Source organism: Poecilia mexicana, unplaced genomic scaffold (genome assembly GCF_051168715.1).
Source record: "Poecilia mexicana isolate PSO_F unplaced genomic scaffold, ASM5116871v1 scaffold_21, whole genome shotgun sequence".
NCBI classification, from domain to species: domain Eukaryota; kingdom Metazoa; phylum Chordata; class Actinopteri; order Cyprinodontiformes; family Poeciliidae; genus Poecilia; species Poecilia mexicana.
This window is the reverse complement of record NW_028263390.1, coordinates 22944500-22964666: the sequence shown is the minus strand read 5'-3', so window position 1 is coordinate 22964666 and position 20167 is coordinate 22944500. Positions and strand designations below refer to the sequence as shown.

Below are 20167 nucleotides of genomic sequence, written 5' to 3'. Positions count from 1 at the left end.
AAAAAAGACAATTTTACCAAGTCAACCAAAAAGTCAATCCTTTTTAATATCTACATGCTCCCTTTAGCTGATTATACTTTGAATTAATAAGCTTTAGTTTTTTGCAGCTAGAAAGTAGTGATCAGGCCTGAAATCTGGGTGTAGTGGTTGAAACGTTCTTTACCAATAACCTAAAATTAGAGCCTTCATGTTTAACTTTGAGCCCAATGTGGAGGAAAAACCAATAGAAACCAAAATTTGTTCAAAATCTTGAACTGAAGCAGATTTAATGAAGAACTGACACGTTTATATTCCCAACATTTATTAAAAAACAACAAAAAAGACAAACAACAAGGTAACTTTATATACAAATTAAATATAAAACCCCAGAAATCCAGCGTCTGAATTAAGTTAAGAGTCCAGGAAGAGTCACTGAAGGTGAAAATGTGTTTCATTGTTGACTCCAGGTGAGCTGCAGGGCTCTGATTGGCTGATACCTTCAGTTCATCAAGGCCAGGCACTGCAGGTCCAGTTGGAGCGGTCAGGCGGTCCGGCTCGGTTCAGAAGTCGGCGTCCAGCCTGAAGGTGTTGTCGGTCGGACCCGACATGACGCCCATCCTCTGGTACTCCCCGACCCGCTTCTCAAAGAAGTTGGTCTTCCCCTCCAGAGAAATGTTCTCCATGAAGTCGAACGGGTTCTCCGACCGGTACACCTGCAGAGACAGAAACAGGACAGGAGGTCTCACTCTGCTGAGAATCCAGGATCCCAGAGGAAACTGCAGGCGTGTTCAGACAGGCGTCTGTGTCGCTCTGCTGCTGACCCCATCAGAACCACACGCTCTGATGGGTTCCTGCAGCAGCGCTCAGCCCCCATCACTGGCTGAGGTCCGTACCCCTGCGCGGATCATCACCACACACCAGAACCAGGCCTCAGCTGACCCGGTTCTGTCCGTACCTTAGAGAAGCCGAGCTCCAGCAGCAGCCGATCCGCCACGAACTCGATGTAGCGCTTCATCATGTCGCAGTTCATCCCGATCAGCTTCACAGGCAGAGCGTCAGTCAGGAACTCCTGGACAGAACCAGAACCAACATCAGACCCAGCAGAACCAGAGAGGAGCCAGAAACAGCTTTAATAAAACACTTAATACTCAACTTCCCACAATTCATAGAGCTCAACCGTTATTTTAGAGAATTAGTTCATGAGATTCTTAAAGTGGGAAACAAGGGTAGGGAAAAAGGACAAAACAAAAACAGCAGCTCCCAGTTAACCAGTACAGTCCCAGTCCTCCCAGTTCTCCCCACCTGCTCGATCTCCACGGCGTTCCGGATGATCTTGGTGACGGTTTCTGCCGGCGGTTTGTTCACCAGATGTTTGAACATCAGGCAGGCGAAGTCGCAGTGCAGACCCTGAAAGCAGCAGAGTCCGTTACTCCCCGAGCCATCGTTATCGATCAGTTATCGGTTATTGATGGGCTGTAAATCACCTCGTCTCGACTGATGAGCTCGTTGCTGAAGGTCAGGCCAGGCATCAGGCCTCTCTTCTTCAGCCAGAAGATGGCGGCGAACGAACCAGAGAAGAAGATTCCCTCCACGGCAGCGAAGGCCACCACTCTCTCTCCTGGGCGATCAAAAACACAGCTGATCAATATCGGCACCATGGCAACGGCGGTGTGAGGTCACAGAGGGCGGTGTTACCGTAGGAGGCGTTCCGGTTGCCGATCCAGTTGATCGCCCAGTCGGCCTTCTTCTTCACACACGGCAGCGTCTGGATGGCGTTGAACAGGTATTCCCTGAGGGTCAGTGAACGCAGCGTCAGAGGGAGGCCGGCCAGAGCTCCCAGCAGCACCAGTTAGAGCCACTCACCTCTCGCTGGGATCCTTGATGTAGGTGTCGATGAGCAGGCTGTACATCTCAGAGTGGATGTTCTCCATGGCGATCTGGAAGCCGTAGAAACACCTGGCCTCTGTCACCTGCACCTCCTGCGTGAAGCGCTCCACCTGGTGGCCGAAACGAGGAACAGTGTTAGCGGGTCGGGCCCAACGAGAGCGGCCTGAACCAGCGGCAGGTTCCTCACCAGGTTCTCGTTGACGATGCCGTCGCTGGCGGCGAAGAAGGCCAACACGTGGGAGATGAAGTAGCGCTCGTCGTCCTTCAGGGACTCCCAGTGCTGCAGGTCTTTGGACAGGTCCACCTGCACGCACATCACCATGGCAACACAGGTTAGACAGAAAGAGTTAGGCTAAAAGGTTCAATAGTTCAAGAAAAAGGTTCAAAATCCAAACAGTCGATGTAGATCAGATGTCAAACTAGTCCTTAAGTTCTGCTGTCCTGCAGTTTTTAGATGCGCCACAGGTACAAAACGGCTTAATTACCTCCTCCTTGTGTAGATAAGTTCTCCAGAGCCTTAATGACCTAATTATTCTATTCAGGTGTGGTGCAGCAGAGGCACAGCTCAGGGCAGTGGCCCTCCAGGACTGGAGTTTGAGACCTGTGATGCAGAATATCATCCAACTCCATTTTGAAGATTTAACTTTTGGAGTAATGTCAGAGCAGCTACGGCAGCCATCTTGTTTGACAAATGCGTTTTCACAACTTCAATTTATTTCAACTTTGAATTCAGGTCAATAATACAATGCAATAAGAACCAGGCTGGGATTTTATGTTTTAATGTTAGGACAATGAAATTATGGTCTTAGGAGACTGAAGGAGTAGCTTTATATCTCGGACACAAAAAACAAAGAAAAACGTTGAGGTCATGCTCTGGTATTGATTTTACAAATAAGGGAATCATTCATTAAATGATTTTCATCATCAGGACTGAAATGACTGAGCAACGAGTTTATAGAAGAAAGAATCCCATCGACTGAGCAGCTGATATCAGATCTCACGCTTTTCTCTCACCAAAATTATTTGTTAATATTAAGATGTTCTGATAAAACTGGCTATACACATATGCATAATCTGAACTTTAAGTTCTGATGTTAGTTCATGTTTGGAGGAAAGGAGCCACACACTGTACTCACTTCCCTGTACAGAAGTGGCAGCATCATGCTCTGGGTGCATTGCATTAATTATGTCAGGATGTTTACCCGTTTCTTAGGGTTTTTACCTCCTCTGCTGTCCAGAAGGAAGCCTCTGCCTTCTTGTACATCTGCCAGATGTCGTGATACTGGATGGGGAAGATGACGAAGCGGCGAGGGTTTTCCTTCAGCAGAGGCTCCTCAGAGCTGCTCTTCTTCACTGCATTAGGCTGGAAAACAAGCAAATATCAGCTACAGTCTCATGCAACACACAATCATCATTTTTTAATATTCTTTATATGCATTACTTTAATTTTATAACTTATGTTAAGACCAAATATAGCTACTTTAAAACAACAAAAATGTGCAACATAAATAAAAATACCACATTTTGTAAGATATAAATCAATTTGCAGGTAAATAAATGAGAAAGGAGCTGATCGGATCTGATGTGATCCAATCAATTCGGATCTGATTGCATCAGAAGGCTCTAAACTCAGAGCCTTCTGATCAAATCGGATCCGATAACCCTTCTTCTCCAGTTTAGAGCCTTCTGATGCAATCAGATCCAATCAAATCGGATCTGATTGCATCGGAAAGCTCTAAACTGGAGGAAGTTTAGGTCGTGGCGCCTAAACTTCCTCCAGTTTAGGCGCCACGACCAGCGCTATAGTTCGGTTCATATTCGGATCTTTCTCCGGAACATTTCCACACACTCACCGCGGCTTCACTGAAGATCTTCCGGGCGGTTTTGGACGCCAGCACGCGGGTGCTGTTCAGACTGGGAGGCTGGAAAGGAACAAAGACGTTAAAGAGGATCAAGAAAGACATTTTAAAAGATAAATGTTCTAATAAATCGGGGCGGACATGATGTTTTTTCCCGCTCTCACCGTGTTCTCTTTGTCCAAAGTCATGCTGTCTAACTGACTGCCGAGAGTCTGTTGGTTCTTCACAGAGAGAGGGGAGCGCGCAGACAGCATCTTTAATGCTTCGGTTTCACACAAATATAAAGAATAAAAAGGAAAAGTAACAAAATTAACGTCTAAAGAGACTAAGAAAGGTCAGAAAGCTAGGACTAAGAAGCAACGAACATAAAGACAGACAGCAGAGAATGAAGCGGCTTCTGTTGTCCGCTCGTTCTTTTATTGGAATCTTCCCGCTAGAACTCCCCCAGCCAATCAGCTGATGTAACGTCATTACGTACTACGTGCAAATACTGCGGGAAATTCAAACCGGCAAAAGTTACAAAACTGCTGAATAACTGACGTTACAAAACAATTAAAGCCGCCGTTTATGAAACATAAAATATGTTAATAAAATATGTCTCTCGTAGATCAAAAACAAGTAGGTGTGTATTTAAACTACAACGTTAAATCGCGAATGTCGATAACAGCAAAAGGGAATCCTTAGATGCTAAATTATTGTTTTATTCATTTAATAATAATAATAATAATATAAACAGTAGCTTAAACACACTAATCATGATGCCATTTGGTGGTAACTTCGAAAATAACACATATGACTTATTTTCAACAGGATACGTGTGTAATCAGTGTAACTGCGTATTAAACCCGATTTCTTGCGATGAATTCAACATCTTAACATGCAACAGATTAATTTATATAAAAGTGAATCTATATAAAGACAGTAAATAAAATAGGATGGATTTTATTGTGTTTTTTTGGCTTCTGCGTGCAGCTGCCGCGCTTTTTCCTTTGTTTATGTCATAAAAAGGCGTTGTCAACAAACCTGTTAGCGCGAAAATATTTCATACAGAAGAATCAGCAGAATTCTTAAAAAGTCAGGTACTGTATGCATTTTAGTGCAGTTATCGGTTTATTTATTCTGAAATTCCAGCAAACATGCTTACAATGAAAGAATACATTCCAGGAATTAGTCTCTTGCTTAATAATCTGTTTGATAAAGTATTGTTTTACTGATATATAGCTTTATATTCTGTATTTCTGTTGGATTGCGGATGTTTTACCTTTTATAAAACTCATATTCCGTTTTAAACTGAACCATTCTCCTCGGTTTTCCCTCTAAAACTTCCAAATGTCTTTTAAAACCCTCTTTCCTCGCAGCTGACGTCGGGGCAATCCGCCCAGTAACTGTATCCGGGTTACCGCCCACGGCGGCCGCTCATTGGATGTTTAGGAGTACTACGGAAGTTTACGTCTGCCACCTAGCGGCCTGGGTGCCCGACATGTTTTACTCCATTTACAAATATTCCCATTTTAATTAAAATTCAGTTGGTTATAAATTTGATTGCATGCAAACTTACTCCTGATTTTTGAGACACTATTATTTATTTTCATTAAAATGTCATTTTTATGCACACATTTCATGTTAGATGAACTCCATTGTTTGTTTTTTGTTTACTTTTGCCTCATTTCTATTTTTGTGGAATTATATTTTGCAGGCTGACTACCCACAATAAATGTTAAACTCCATGGACCATATAGTAATAAACAGAAATGATCAAATATAAACTGACAACATATTTAGGAAATGTTTGGTTTATTTCTCTCTGAGGAGTTTGATAACTTCAGTTTTTCTCTGTAAAAGTTTATCTGTGGATCTTTTAATGGGAAGGGTTTCAGCAAGGAAACAATATATGACCTTCAGAATAAAAGCACAGAATGGTTTAATTTAATGCAGTGACGACATCATCGGTATAAAACTTGACACTGTGTGTGGCAGTGTAGCTGGGCCGCATCAGCTCCATAGCGCTGCAGAAGCAATCAAAGAAGAAGAAGAAGGACTCATCATCATCATCATCATCAAGTAGCTTATTCTGGATTTAAAGTCCAATAAATTCCTCTCTGAGGAGGAAGATGAAGGTAGAAAGAAGAGAAGTCCGGCTTTGGTCCCGGTGCAGCTCAAACTGCGTCACCTGAATGCATTAAACACCAGAAACCAAACAACCCAAAGTTCTGAATTTCAAAATAAAAGCACTGATGAACCCAGAACCCTGCGGAAGTATTAATACACATCGACCTTTTCCACATTCTGCCACATTAAAAACCAAAAACTTCAGTGTATTTTATTAGGAACACAAAGTAGTCCCTCACTGGCAAGTGGAAGTAAATCTGAAAAGTGTGGCATGCTTTTTTTATTCAGAAAATTTTTGACTGTTCCAGTTGCAGGTTTTTCTTGTTCAGCTTTGAACATTTCCTCTTCACAAAACATCTCAAACTCATTCTGAAAGTTTTCACGTTTAGCAGATTCTCAGTTGGAGTTTGACTAGGCCAACTTTTAGATGTATCTACTTCAACACACCTGAGTCAAATAATGAGGTCGTTAGCAGGACTCTGGAGAACCTGACTGCACTTGGGAGGTGATTCAGCTGTTGGACTCAAGTGTGTTGGACCAGTGAGACGTCTAAGAGTTGCAGGACACTGGCCCTCCAGGACCAGGATTGCCCACCCCTGGACTAGGCCATCCCAGCACTTCCAGGATTGTATTGTATTTAGCTCCAAATATCTCTCCCACCACCATCAAGTGGGAGAGATGGGAGAGATGAAAACCGATTTTTCATCGGTTTCTCCACCGATGAAAAATTTTGTGTTTTGTTTTTCCATATAAAATACACCAAAAAGTGAAAATGTGAACTTTCGCAGCTCCAAATTAAACTCTGAACAGGTGGAATTATAAACTCAGAAGCAATAAAAATAAAAAATAAATCAGTTTTTAGTCATTATAAAGGTTTTTTGTTACATTCCTGAAGTTTTTCTGTCCGGTGGTTCAGACAGAGCTGAGTTTCACCAATCCTCTGACCGAGTCTTCGTGCAGTGAGTCCTGGGTCACGGGGTCATACCGGACCGGCGGTGCCGGGTGCTGCAGGTGCATGTGGGCGGGGCAGGGGAGGGCCCCCTGCGGTGTCCCGCAGGGCGTCTCCTCAGGGCTGGCAAAGTGCTGGTGGTGGTGCAGGTGGTGCAGGTGCAGGTGATGGTGGCAGTGGGAGTCGACGGCGGTGTCCCTCAGGGTCAGGACGTCTCCGGCGCAGGACGGCAGCGTCGGCTGGGCGGGGGCCAGGTAGGCGCAGGGCCCGCCCAGCGAGGCAGGCTTGGCGGGGAGAGGCGGCAGGACAACGGGGTCGCTGTGGAGCAGCGGCGTGGCGGCGGCCTGCAGGACGAACTTGGTGCTCTGGAGGCACTGGTCCTGGTCGCACTGGGAGGACAGGAGGAGACCAGAGTGAAGCTGGAACCCAAACTTATTCAGATCTGACCAAATCGTTTGTGCCGCCATCTTTTTAAAGATATACACAGCATGTGATGTAACACTCCTGGGAACTTTGCAGCTGGTAGCCGTCTTGGTAGGTAACCAATTGTCATGACCATTGCTATGGAGTTGCTATGACAACAATAAACAAGCCATATTCTCTGTCTCATACAGATCAAACCTGACAGCAGCCATTTTGTTGATGTCTCCTTCTCTTGCACATTGATGAAGAGTGTCACTGTGCTTTGTTTTAGTTGGGCTGGAAGCCATGGTTCAGCTAGGCTTTGCACTAAGCTTTCCTACCAAGATGGCGGTTCAGTGACGTGGTGGTGGATCACCTCCAGTTCAGACTTGTGGGAACGATGTACTAGTAAATGTAAAATGACAGCGGCACAAAGGAAATCTTTGCTGCGTGAAAGCAGCAGAATTGGCAGGAAGTTCCGCCCCCGTGTTGCAGCCACCCTGGGTGATATCCACCTACCATGTGACTGTGAAGCTGCGTGGGGGCGTAGCTGCCACCGCCGGTCCCGTTGGACTGGGGCGCGGTCTGCGGCGTGTCAGCCTGGATCAGACCCCTCCTGTCAATCAGACTGGCACACAAACAAGAAGAGAGGTCAGAGGTCGCGGCTCCAAACCCAAACTGATGATCCCAGATAAGTTGAATGGCAGCAGCAACTAGCAATATTAAAGGTTTCTATCTTTTATTATCATTAGCTATGAATTATAGCTTTATTTTGAAAGTTGAACACAAAATGTGGTTGGTCGCTGGTTGCTATGGTGATTCCCTCCTGACCTGAAATCCACAGCTGTTATTCAGAAGTTCAGAGGTTTTTGTGTGTTTTTTCCTCTGTCTATATTAATATTAGTGGTGGGACTAGGCTGAAATGTTTAAATAAAAAATAGTTCTCCTGATTTAGGTAATGATTTCTGGTTTTGTTTAGTCTTGACTGAAATTCTTTTTAGTCCTGATTCTGAAGCAGATTTTAGTCAAGATTCAGGTTTTTAGTTATTTTTGTTTTCTGACCCAGATTTTAGTCCTATTTCATATATGCCCTGTTGCAATAAGCAATAAATCTAGTAATCGCACAAAAATTAAAACAAACTCAACAATTTCCATTTGCATGATTTATCGTTTTTCTTTTTCTACCAAAGATCTGGTGCTTTGGCCTCAACTAGCCCCTTTTTCAGTCCATTTTATTTTTTGTTTTGTTTATTTGTTCTGGATATTTAAAATGTCTTAAGTTCCAGTGTTCAATGTTCATTAACACATTTAATTTATTGATTTTTGAGAATATCTTCTTGCATTATATTAGTTGAAAATAGTGTCAAAGCACAATATTATCGTTTATCTCAATAACTTCTGGGATATTTTATCGTCCAGCTAAATCAGTTACCATGACAGACTTTAGCCTTGATCTTGGTAATGGCTTTACCTCTGGTTACCTGAGTAATCTGTGGTTGCCATGGTTACCTGTACCAGCATTAGTGCTGGTTTACTGCTGACCTGGGAGGCAGCGGCCCACAAAGCGCCGCGCAGCAGTTGGTCAGGACATTTCCGTAGCTGTAGGGGTTGTAATTGTCCTTTCCCTCCTTTTTGGACCAGGTTCCTTTGATCTGAATGGGAACACCGGGGTTAATCCATCAGATCGGTCGTGTTGGTCTAACTGGGAGCTCTGGGATACTCACGTCCTCGTTGGTGGTCTGGTTGGAGCTGATAAGGTAGGTATGGAAGCCCGACAGGCCCACAATGGACCAGACGGAGAAGAAGCACACCACCACCTCCAGGATGGTGCAGCGCGGAGTGAAGGAGTCAAACATGGAGGCTCACGACTCGAAAACAAACTGAAGTGTTTCATCTGGATTTTATTCATTTCCCCCATCAGGGAAGCCGATGTCCCTGTCAGGGTGGCGACACTTTGACCTTGGCAGTGCATTACAGGACATATCGAGCTGTAGATGGTGGCAGCATCAGGGATTGATTTATCAGAAACGGGGAGGGGAGGGGCTGTATGGGAGCTAATTAATGCCTGTGGTGGATTTTCTGTGTCAGATCTGAACTCCATGTTGGAAAGGCTGAATGTTTACAGCTTTTCCTGATCAGATTGGTTCTGCTTACAGCCAAATAGATGATGAATCCCAGCTAACAGCTATGCTAACCGCTATGTTTACAGCCAGTTTTACAGCCACGCTAAAAGCTTCGCTTACAGCCGAGCATAAAGATGCTTATGGCTACCCTAACGGCTACATTTATCATAACTTTTATGGCTGTGCTAATGGTAACTTTGTAGCCACACTAACAGTTACACATACAGCCACTCTTACAGCCATGCTAACAGCTGCACTCACACAGTCACACTTATGGCTACAGTAGTGGTTATGTTTAACACCACTTTTACGGCTACACTAACGGCTACACATCCAGCTTTGCCTACAGCTATGCTAACGGATACGCTAACAAAATAACTCTTATTTATCTTAAACAGCCATGCTAACGACTATGCTTACACTTATAGCTAAGTTTATTGCCACTTTTACAGCTATGCTAACGGCTGCACATCCAGCCACACTTTCAGCTTGATTTTTTTAGTCAAGACTGGATTCACAATAAAGTAATTTTGTGTTTTATATGTATAAATGTGACGTTCCTGTCAAAAGAAGCGATTTGTTTTGTTTCAGAACTTTTACTGGCTCAACAAGCAGAACCTTTGGGCTCTGAAGGATATCTAGCTGGACTGTCTTTGAGTGTGGTCAGGAATCCAGTCCGGTTTGATCCTGGAAAACAACAAAGAAGAAGAGATTCATAACTTCATTAATAAAGTTCACCCATTCATCCCAATATTTCTGTTTTACAGTGAAGATCTGAATCACCATGAAGATGTTGCTGTTTTTAAGCTAAATCTACAAAAATCCCTCCACAGTCAGACAGAAAAAGGTTTTATTGCTAAAACAAGCTAAATCTCATTGAGCTAATGGAGTTAGCGAGGTGTGAAGACAGGAAACCAAGCAACTGGAAAGGGTCAAAAACCATGATAAAACCACAGAAACATTTCAAAGTTTTAACCTTTGAGGGATTGTTTTTGTGTTTTAAACACACAAAGATGCTGAGGAGAAGTGAAGGCGTCAGAGGCTGCAGTTAATTTCATGCAGATCAAAGTCACCACTCTGTGCTGCATCTTTTTATAGCAGCGCTGCTAAAAACAGAAAACAAGGAGCGCTCAGAAGAAAACACGAGTTTATCTGAGACAGTCTGCTGGTTGTTAAAAAGCCTCACAGCTCTGGAGTTTGGAGCTTCGGGCCACATAAACAACTTTAACGGCCTGAGAAGAGAGTCTGGTTGATGACAGGAAAAATCCCCAGAAACCAGTGATCAGGGTTAAACCTCCGTCAGCACAGAAACTGCTTTCTACCCCCCGGTTCAGTGGAGTGAAATTAGTTAACGTGACGGGTTTAAACCTTTCCAACACAAAAACAGCAGGAAACATGAAATAGATTCATCCTGAATGATCAAAAAACTGTTCTGTATCAGTTTTTAGCAGTGGACGGCAAACAAGCCTCTAACAGCAGAGCTAGCATTGAAAGCTAACTTTGAAATAGTTTTGCATTGTTTACATTTACATGGTGGGTATCAACATTGTTGTAGTTAGCGCTTTAGCAATAGCTTCCACTAAATACTATGTTGTTTTAAAGCTTTAGCACAACTAATATTCAGGATTAGTTGTGCTATTGCAGATTAGCGGTACAACCAGTAGTTTTTAGCAACTGCATGAAGTTCCTCAAGGTAAAAAGGAAAAAACAAATCAAAACTGGGATGAATTATCCAAAAATGATGGTTCTGTGAGTTTATATCAGATTTCATGAGCGGTAAAAATACTTCTGCTAATTTTTAGTTTAGTTCTTTTGCAACTATGAAAATGTGTTGTGTCATTGACGCATGGTGGGTATCAACGTTTTGAACTTAGCGCCTTAGCATTAGCTTCAACTAAATACTATGTTGTTGTAACACATTAGCATTAGCAGAACTAATGTTTATGATTAGAGATTTAGGGTTAGCACAACTAGCTTTAGCTGTAACAGCCACAGGTTTTTAGCATCTGAATGGAGATCCTCATGGTTTGATGCCTGATCCTATTATTGTTTTTAATGTTTTCTGGAGCAAAATAACATTTTCTGACTTGAAAATTGTGATTTTGGAAGTTAACCTAAACCATTTTCCAGTTTTCGAAAAATCAGGAATTATAAGAAAAATCAGGTCTTAATTAGGTCAATTAAACAAAAACAGTTGAAGTGAGACTTTTTTTCTGTTTTTCTGTATTTTTATGCATAGCTGCCTCTCCCTGTCACTCTGATCTCATTTTATGCAACATAATTATCTAATTTTTAGTGGGATAATGATCTAAACACTCTTCCATTGTAATCTGTGAATTAAAGGTTGGATTATTTAACATTTTCTCAAAGTTTTGTCTCCTGAATATTAGAAACCTTTCAGCAGATTTCTAAAGAGATTAGCTGCTGAGTCACAACAGAAAACAATGTGAGGAGGCGGCAGAAGCTCGGTTACTCACTGAGGACGACGTGTGTGATGACGAAGGCGAAGATGAAGATGGTGAGGAAGGAGAGGGAGAGGATGAAGAGGTAGAAGAAGCGGTAGTTCCTCCGTCCGACGCAGTTCCCCACCCAGGGGCAGTGATGGTCGAAACGCTCTGCAACAACAAAAAAACGGCAAAAATTAGCGCTTAAAGAACCTGGAAAAGCCCGAGATTCAATGAAAGATTGGAGAAAAATGTAAATCCATGGCTGAAAGTGACAGGAAGCAGAAACATACGAGGTAAACTGACCGACACAGTTGTCACAGAGGCTGCAGTGGGACGCCCGCGGCGGCCGGAAGATCTTGCAGGTGAAGCAGTACTTGAGCTTGACGGTCTGACCGTTGATGAGAACCTCTCTGGTGCGAGGCGGAGGCTTGGAGCAGCCGGTCGAGTCTGAAAACAAACAACAGCTCAGAGACGAGGCGACAGATGCTGGTACAACACACTCTGACCTCAGAGGTCAAGACCTGAGAGGTCAAGATCTAAGAGGTCAAGACCTGAGAGGTCAAGACCTGAGAGGTCAAGATCTAAGAGGTCAAGACCTGAGAGGTCAAGACCTGAGAGGTCAAGATCTAAGAGGTCAAAGGCCTGAGAGGTCAAAGGCCTGAGAGGTCAAGATCAAAGAGGTCAAGACCTGAGAGGTGAAGATCTAAGAGGTCAAAGGCCTGAGAGGTCAAGACCTGAGAGGTCAAGATCTAAGAGGTCAAAGGCCTGAGAGGTCAAGACCTGAGAGGTCAAGACCTGAGAGGTCAAGATCTAAGAGGTCAAGATCTAAGAGGTCAAGACCTGAGAGGTCAAAGGCCTGAGAGGTCTAAGGCCTGAGAGGTCAAGATCTAAAAGGTCAAAGGCCTGAGAGGTCAAAGGCCTGAGAGGTCAAGATCTAAGAGGTCAAGATCTAAGAGGTCAAAGGCCTGAGAGGTCAAGATCTAAGAGGTCAAAGGCCTGAGAGGTCAAGATCTAAGAGGTCAAAGGCCTGAGAGGTCAAGACCTGAGAGGTCAAGATCTAAGAGGTCAAAGGCCTGAGAGGTCAAGATCTAAGAGGTCAAAGGCCTGAGAGGTCAAGATCTAAGAGGTCAAAGGCCTGAGAGGTCAAGACCTGAGAGGTCAAGATCTAAGAGGTCAAAGGCCTGAGAGGTCAAAGGCCTGAGAGGTCAAGATCTAAGAGGTCAAGATCTAAGAGGTCAAAGGCCTGAGAGGTCAAGATCTAAGAGGTCAAAGAGGAAAACTGAAATACAAATGACTCCTGAAGTAGAGCGACTAGATAGAAACAAAATAAAAAATAAAATAAAGATAAATACTTTGATGGATGGATGAGTGGTTGGATGTTTAGATGCATGGATAGATGGATGATGGATGGTGAATGGTTGGATGGACGAACAGACGTTTAGAAGGATTGATGGACAAATGGATACATAGATGAGTGGATTTGTTGGATGTTTGGATGAGTGGTTGGATGGATGGATGGATGGATGGATGGATGGATGGATGGATGGATGGGTGGGTGGATGGATGTTTGGATGAGTGGTTGGATGGATGGATGGATGGATGGATGGATGGATGGATGGATGGATGGATGGATGGATGGATGGATGGATGGATGGATGGGTGAATGGATGGATGGATGCTTAGAAGGGTGGTTGGATGTTTAGATGGTTGGATGTATCTTTGATGGATGAATTTGTTTCTCTGGAATCAGGAGAACTTCCTGGAGTTTCAGAAACAAAATGGCGGCTCCTGTCTTCTTCTTCCTCTGACGGAGTCGCCGTCATCGTCCTCCATGTTTGATCGTCTCCGTCTCTCTGCATCAGGAAGTGAATCAGGGAATGACTGGCTTCCAGAAATAGACGGCGACTTTCAGTTTCCATGGAAACCAAGAGGCGACATGTGACTCAGCGCTCCGACGGCACGGAGGAGGAGGGAAACTACTGAACAACTACAAACTCCAGACTTCTGCAACAGGCCCACTAATCTGTGTTTCCATGGTTACCGATTTGCCTCTCCAGGTCAGCGGCCTCGTCGGGCGTCGCTCTGGGCAGGACGCCGGGGTCGCTGAAGCTCGCCCTGAACAGCATCCCCATGACGAAGACGAAGAGGACGGCGCCGACGGCCGGGATGGCCGGACTCAGGTTGGACGCCAGGTAGGGACAGCTGAGGACACAGAGAGACGGGCTGAGCGTTTCGACCAATCAGAGAGCTCGATACAGCAGGAGGAAACAAAACATTGAGACAAGTTATCATGTTTATTGAGGTTGGGGCCCAATGTTAATTAGCAACAAGTCAGGGGCCCAAAATGTTATATTACAAAAGTTAGGGGCCAATGTGATAATTACAAATAAATTAGGGGCCCAGATTGTTAATTAGCAATAATTCAAGGGCCTAATTACCAACACATAAAGGGCCTAAAATGTTAAATTTCAAAAGTTAAGGGCTAATGTGTTAATCACCAACAAATTAGGGGCCCAGATTGTTAGATTTCAAAAGTTAGGGGCCCAGAATGTTCATCACCAGCAAGTTAGTGACAAGTTGATTAACACCCAAAGGTGTTAATCAACAGGTTAGAGGCCAAAAGTGAAAGTTTCCAATAAGTTGGGGGCCCAGAATGTTACTGAATAGTAATTCAGGGGCCCAAAGTGTGTAAAATGTATCAGAAAGAGGCTGAATCAAAACCCAACTCTTCACACTGAATGAATTTAGGATTATAATCTCCACTTTTACAAACATTTAAAGTTTAACGTAAAGTTTTCCCATCTAAATATTCTGAAATACAAACTTTAAACCCAAACGTGACTCACTCGAAGGCGAAGAAGAGGCCGCTGGTGAGGAGGATGAGCACCAGGGTCAGGTAGAACACCCCGGTCTGCCGCGCCATCATCACCCGCCCGTCGCAGTAGAACCGGTTCCGCCCCGGGAACACCTGCCACTTCCTGCGGGGGGTCCGGCCGCGGTGTCCGGTGCAGGACGGCGGCTCGGTGCCGGCGGCGGCGGCGGAGGATGAGGTCTGCGGGGAGGAGCAGCTGCTGCTGCGGGTGCAGATCTGCGTGTACCGGATCGGTCCGTCCGGAACCGCGTGCTGGATCTGAGACATGAGTCCTGACAGGTGAGCGCGCGGAGATGAAACGATAATCAAAGGTGCGCGCGCGGATGAGCCCGTATTTCCATCACGAACCCAAACAAAAGCGACCGGGTTTTATCACTGTTACAATTAATTTGTTCTGTAAACAAATGCACGCGCTAGAACCTCCGGTTCGGTACCATATCCGTCTTCTCCGGACCCAGTCCCTGGATGTGAACTGGTTCCGGTTCTAGCTGGGAGTGGGTGTGATCCAGGTTACCGGGCGTTCAGATGGTCCGCGTCCGTGGAAAGGAGGAAAAGGATGAGGAGGAAGAGGAAGAGGAGGAGGTGAAGAGCATCCCGATCCTCCGCAGAGCCGCTGGTGCCTGCGGAGATCCTCTATCACCACCAGGATGTGTCACTACACACAGAAAAACAACCTTCCAGTCAAAACGGAGGGCTTTGTTGACCATCCTTAGCGTATTTATCCTTCAGTTTTGTCTGTCAGGTTATTAAGAAAATAGGAAATGAAAACAAAATTTCTTGAAAAACAAACAAACAAACAAACAAACAAACAAATAAATAAATAAACAAACAAAAATTAAACTTTACTAAAAACTCTAAGTTTGAAAAGTATCTAGAACTTCCTCAACAATTTATGACAAAATATTTGCAACCACTATAGCAAATAAGCGCTTCTTGTAATTATTTATTTATGGTATGAGGACATTTTAACTTGATGATAGCAGCTTTATCATTTAAAGCTCGTTTTTTAAAATAACATGGCATCTTCTTAGCCCACTTTTATTTCAAGCTGGTATTCATATTTAAAATATATTCTATTTAACGTTTTTACATTTACATTGCTTTCATAGCTGCTTTCTATATGTAAAATATTATATTTTAAAAGATTTTATACTGTAGTGAGTCCCTTGCTTTCAGTGTCCAGTTTAATCCGCCTCAAGAAGTAATAAACGATCTTTGGTTCAGGATTCTGGTTCTTTATCTTCTGGTTAAAATTGTTAGTCGTTAAAACGCAGTGAAAATAAAAACCTATATGGTATCTTCAGTGAGGTTGTCATATTTCTGGGGGGTTTCTTCACTAATTCCCTGGAAAATAATATCTGATTCCTATTTTTAGTGTTTGTACCCGGACGTTTTACGGAGACGGACCGAAACAGCATGACGGTCGCGGATGTTGGCGGAGACTCTGCTGTCAGAACAAACCGTGATACTGATGAAAAGGACGGACATCATGTGTTAAAAGGTGAGCAGCTGCAGATTGAATGGAGGTTAAAACCAAACGGAGCCGCTGCCGCCGAACTTCAGTCAAAAATCTACCGATTTAAGGTTCAGCTCACCTGAGTGCGGCTGCAGAGGTCAGGGGTCACTGACATGTATAAGGAGGACTTTTTGAAATGCCCCCAACTATTCCGCTGATAATTTACCCACCAAGACAAAACTCTGATTCCACTGTTTTCGTGTAATATCAGATCAGAAAGACACCGTGTCATTGGAGAACAGCACTTTTCAGTTTCAGTGTGTTTTCTATTTTATTGATGCTGCTATAGCAGTTATTGATGTCAAAGCACTTGTAATAATATGAGTATGACACATATCAACAAACATTTGGAGTATCCACAACAAAACAGGAAGGTATTTAACTAGCTTCATAAGTCCCTCCAAGCATGGTGGTGGAGGTGTGATGCTGCGGGCTGGTTTTGCACTATTATCTCCTCTGTTTATCAAATTTGAAGCAAGGTCCAAACTGGGTCATCAGCAGAACCTGGTACCGATGTCCAAACACAGAGAATCTCCTGTTTCCCCACTTTATGTCAGTGATTGCTGATGTAGCAGCTGAATCCTGTGACATCACAGCTCAACTGACTTCCTGTTTGCTGTGACATCACTCCTCACCTGGCTTCCTGTTTGCAGGTGCGGTGTTTCTGACCACAGTGGCCTCAGCGGGGATGATCGCTGGGTTCGGCTCCACGCTGGCGCTGGCCAAGAAGAAGAGCCCAGAGTGGTTCAGTAAGGTAAAGTCAGCCCAGCGGGAAAAATGTTTTCCAGAAAGAAGAATGGAGTTAATATTTTCACGCAAACTGGACTAATAAGACAGAGTTAGAGCCAGACTGGGAAAAAATTAATCACAAGACTAAACTCACAACTTTATGGGAAAAAAGACATACAACAGTAAACTAAAAATAATTTGAGAAAAAAAGTCATATGAGAATAAAGTTATATTCCAAAAAATTTCATAATTTGAGAATAAAGTAATAAGAAAAGAAAAGTCAATAATTCCAGAAAAAAGTTGCAAGATTGAGAGAATAAAGTTGTAATAATACTGGAAGAAAGTCGTAATACCAAGAGAAGTCATATTACAATAATAAAGTTATAATTCGAGAAAAGTTGTAATTTTATAATTTTACAAGAATGGAGTTGTAATAATATGAAGAGAAAGTCGTAATATGAGAATAAAGTCGCACAACAAATAACCATACGATAATTTAGTCCTAATACGAGAAAAAAGTGATAATTTGTAAAATGAAGTAGCTATTTTGTCTCCTACACAAAAACAAATAAACACAAATTGAGGAGTTTTAATTATCTTGTAGTTGTAATTTAGTGTCAATTTTACAAATCAGGACATACTTCACCTTTAATTGTTACTGGTAGCAGAACTTAGAAACAATTTTACAAATGTCTGAATTTATTCTGCTAATATTCTGATATTAGGAGGATTTGGTGTGAATTTAAGCAGAACGGCCTCATGTTTGGTGTGAACTCCAGAGCATCACTCTTCCTACTAATCCGGTTTGAAAAGTTAAAGCTGTGTTTGTGAAACGATGACGTCCGTTTCCCTCCTGACTCTCGATCCGGTGGCGGTTCTGAGAAGGAGGCGGCGGTTCTGGTCCTTCTGAGGCGAACAATCCGGCCGCTGTTCCTCCGTTCTATTTCCATCACACAGCGGGCTTTGTCGTCTGACGGGAGATTTGATTTGAGCTGGGGGCCCCGGCAGCTTTGTGTATGTTTACTAGAAAACAGAACCGAACCGAAATACGTTAAGAAATCATATTTCTCTCTGGAATTAAACCTTCATCAGGGGCCAAAGTGTAAAAATCTTATGACAAAAGGGCCAAAGTTAAAAAAGACCAAATATTCAAGGGCCAAAATCTAAAATGGTTAAAGATTCAGGGGCCAAACTGCGAGCGACTCTGTTAGTGTGAACGATTTCCTCAGCAGGAGTCATGTGCCCCCTGGGCAGAGATCTGATTGGACATTTGCAGAGCTCTGTCTATATTTGGTCATAAAGTTTCCTGTGCTAGAACAGAAATTCTAGTGCTTCTTCTAACATCGCCATGGTTACAGTCTCTAGAATCCTATTGGTTGCCATCAGACTGCTTTGGCAGATAGAAGGAAAATCTCCTTCTTAAGGTAACATGGACCCAACCAGCTGCTGAAAACATGTTTCCTCTGCAGGGTGTGGCAGCGACAGCCGTGGCCCCCGAGTCCGGGGCCTCCCTGGCCCTCAGAGCGCTGGGCTGGGGCTCCCTGTACGCCTGGTGTGGAGTGGGTCTGCTCAGCGTCGCCGTGTGGAAAGCTCTCGGCATCCACAGCGTACGTTTGTTTCTAATAAACAGGAAAGTTTGGATTGTATCTGGAGAAAATTCAAACAATTGATTGAAATTCACAAAAATAACTGAAAATGACTTCAAATTAATGTGTAAAATTAAAAAAAATGTTTACATTGGTTAAAAAGGTGAATAAATATTTAAAGTATTTTTCTGGAAGCAGCTCAGTTTAGAGGACATATTGTGGGATGTTTGCAGGTTTCTGATCCTTTCCCTGTCTCTTGCAGTTGGCAGAGTTCAGACAGAAGATGGAGTCGTTCTTCCCGGCCATCCCGAGGAATCCAGAGGCCGCAGCCGGATCAGAACCGTTGGACTGGGACGCCATCTTAGGGTCCAAACCACAGGGATCAGCCAGAGACTGAAAACCATTCTGACCCTGTGGAGATTTTACAGCTGGGAAATGTAAAATTATGAAGATAAAGTCATACCAGAACAAGAACAGTCACATATTGTAAATAAAAATATTTAAATGTTGTGAAATTTTAAGTTTTATGGAGGATTTTTTTCTGATATGCGTCAAACTTAAGGCCCGGGAGCCAAATCCGGCTCACCAAAGCTACTTATGTGGCCGTCTAATCTCCAAAGGAACACATAGTAGAACCTTCAAGAAAACATTTGTGTTTAAATGTTTTATCAAGTTACCAGTTTAAAGGCAAATCACATTAATCAGTCCCTCCAGATTTTTGCGATCCCACAAAATCAACAAACCCCTGCAAATGTTACGCAAGTATTTCCTTATTTGATGTCAAGTTATTTCCTCCAATTAATACGGCAAGTAACAAAAAGTCAAACAATAACAATTTTATCAGTAATTTTGATTGAAAAAGAATCGCAAAAATGATCATGAAATGCTGGTGGGACTGATCAATGTGACTTATAAATAGGCATGATTTTTTGAGTGTAAAGTTGTAAGCAAGAATAGTAAAACTAAGGAATACAACTCTAAAGATGAATGCAGATTTTTACATTTTTGGAAGAAAAAGTTAGCGCTTCAGCATTAGCTTCTTCTGAATACTATGTTGTTGTAGCGCTATAGTGTTAGCAGATCTAATGTTCATGATTCATGTTTTAGAGTTAGCACAGCTAACTTTTTAGTTAGCGGTGCCCACCACAGGTTTTCAGCAACTGCATGGAGTTCCTCAGGGCTCGATGCTCGGTTCCATTGGGTTTACCAGATATTTCTGGAGAAAAACAACACTTTGAGACTTGAAAAAGATTATCCTGATTTTTCCAACTTAGGAAAAGTCAAGAATGGTAAGAAAAATAAGGGTCAAAGTGAAAAAGTATAGATCTCACTGTGATCCATTTTCTTTGTTTTAATTGTAAACTAAATAAATCCATGTAACATTTCCTAGAGTTTTTAGTTTTTATGCATCTTTACATCTCTAGCTCCTGATCTGAGATTTGAACTCTTCTGGTCTTGCTCTCCATTTTACAGTCTGATGTTAAACTTTAGCTTAAAATGTCTCCAAATTTTAATTTGATAGGCTTTGATTACACTAGTTAAGAAATTAGCTTTATTGATCCGTTTTAACATCTTAACCTCATGGCACCAAAGATTAATTTTTTTCAACTAACAGTCCAGCAGTTTCTGCTCCAACGCTTAAATTACAACTAAATAAGTCCTCAAAACATCGACCCGTTTATTCAAGTCATGCAGACCTACGGTGGTAC

At 43.0% G+C, this 20167-nt stretch overlaps 3 protein-coding genes and 1 non-coding gene across 4 annotated transcripts; 1 reads left to right on the top strand and 3 right to left on the bottom strand.

Moving 5' to 3' along the window:
- Positions 1–284: 284 nt before the first annotated feature.
- rrm2 (ribonucleotide reductase M2 polypeptide) lies at positions 285–5109 on the bottom strand. The gene is made up of 11 exons (XM_014999626.2): positions 4987–5109; positions 3890–3987; positions 3720–3788; positions 3089–3229; positions 2054–2170; positions 1843–1976; positions 1675–1769; positions 1464–1597; positions 1282–1386; positions 935–1048; positions 285–692 (listed from the first exon to the last, which is right to left on the bottom strand). Exons 1-11 carry the CDS (start codon positions 5000–5002, stop codon positions 540–542), a joined length of 1176 nt encoding a protein of 391 aa, XP_014855112.2. The 5' UTR covers positions 5003–5109; the 3' UTR covers positions 285–539.
- Positions 763–896, bottom strand: LOC148153142 (small nucleolar RNA SNORD94). Its single transcript, XR_015761894.1, has one exon. It is a non-coding gene; the product is annotated as a small nucleolar RNA SNORD94 (small nucleolar RNA).
- Positions 5110–5502: 393 nt separating the features above from the next.
- Positions 5503–15646, bottom strand: zdhhc14 (zDHHC palmitoyltransferase 14). Its single transcript, XM_014999623.2, has 9 exons — positions 14602–15646; positions 13797–13957; positions 12059–12202; positions 11786–11923; positions 9947–9995; positions 8910–9012; positions 8728–8837; positions 7705–7813; positions 5503–7172 (listed from the first exon to the last, which is right to left on the bottom strand). Exons 1-9 carry the CDS (start codon positions 14892–14894, stop codon positions 6747–6749), a joined length of 1533 nt encoding a protein of 510 aa, XP_014855109.2. The 5' UTR covers positions 14895–15646; the 3' UTR covers positions 5503–6746.
- A 365-nt stretch (positions 15647–16011) lies between these two features.
- Positions 16012–18973, top strand: tmem242 (transmembrane protein 242). Its single transcript, XM_014999624.2, has 4 exons — positions 16012–16128; positions 16797–16897; positions 18342–18479; positions 18721–18973. Exons 1-4 carry the CDS (start codon positions 16044–16046, stop codon positions 18853–18855), a joined length of 459 nt encoding a protein of 152 aa, XP_014855110.2. The 5' UTR covers positions 16012–16043; the 3' UTR covers positions 18856–18973.
- Positions 18974–20167: the final 1194 nt, after the last annotated feature.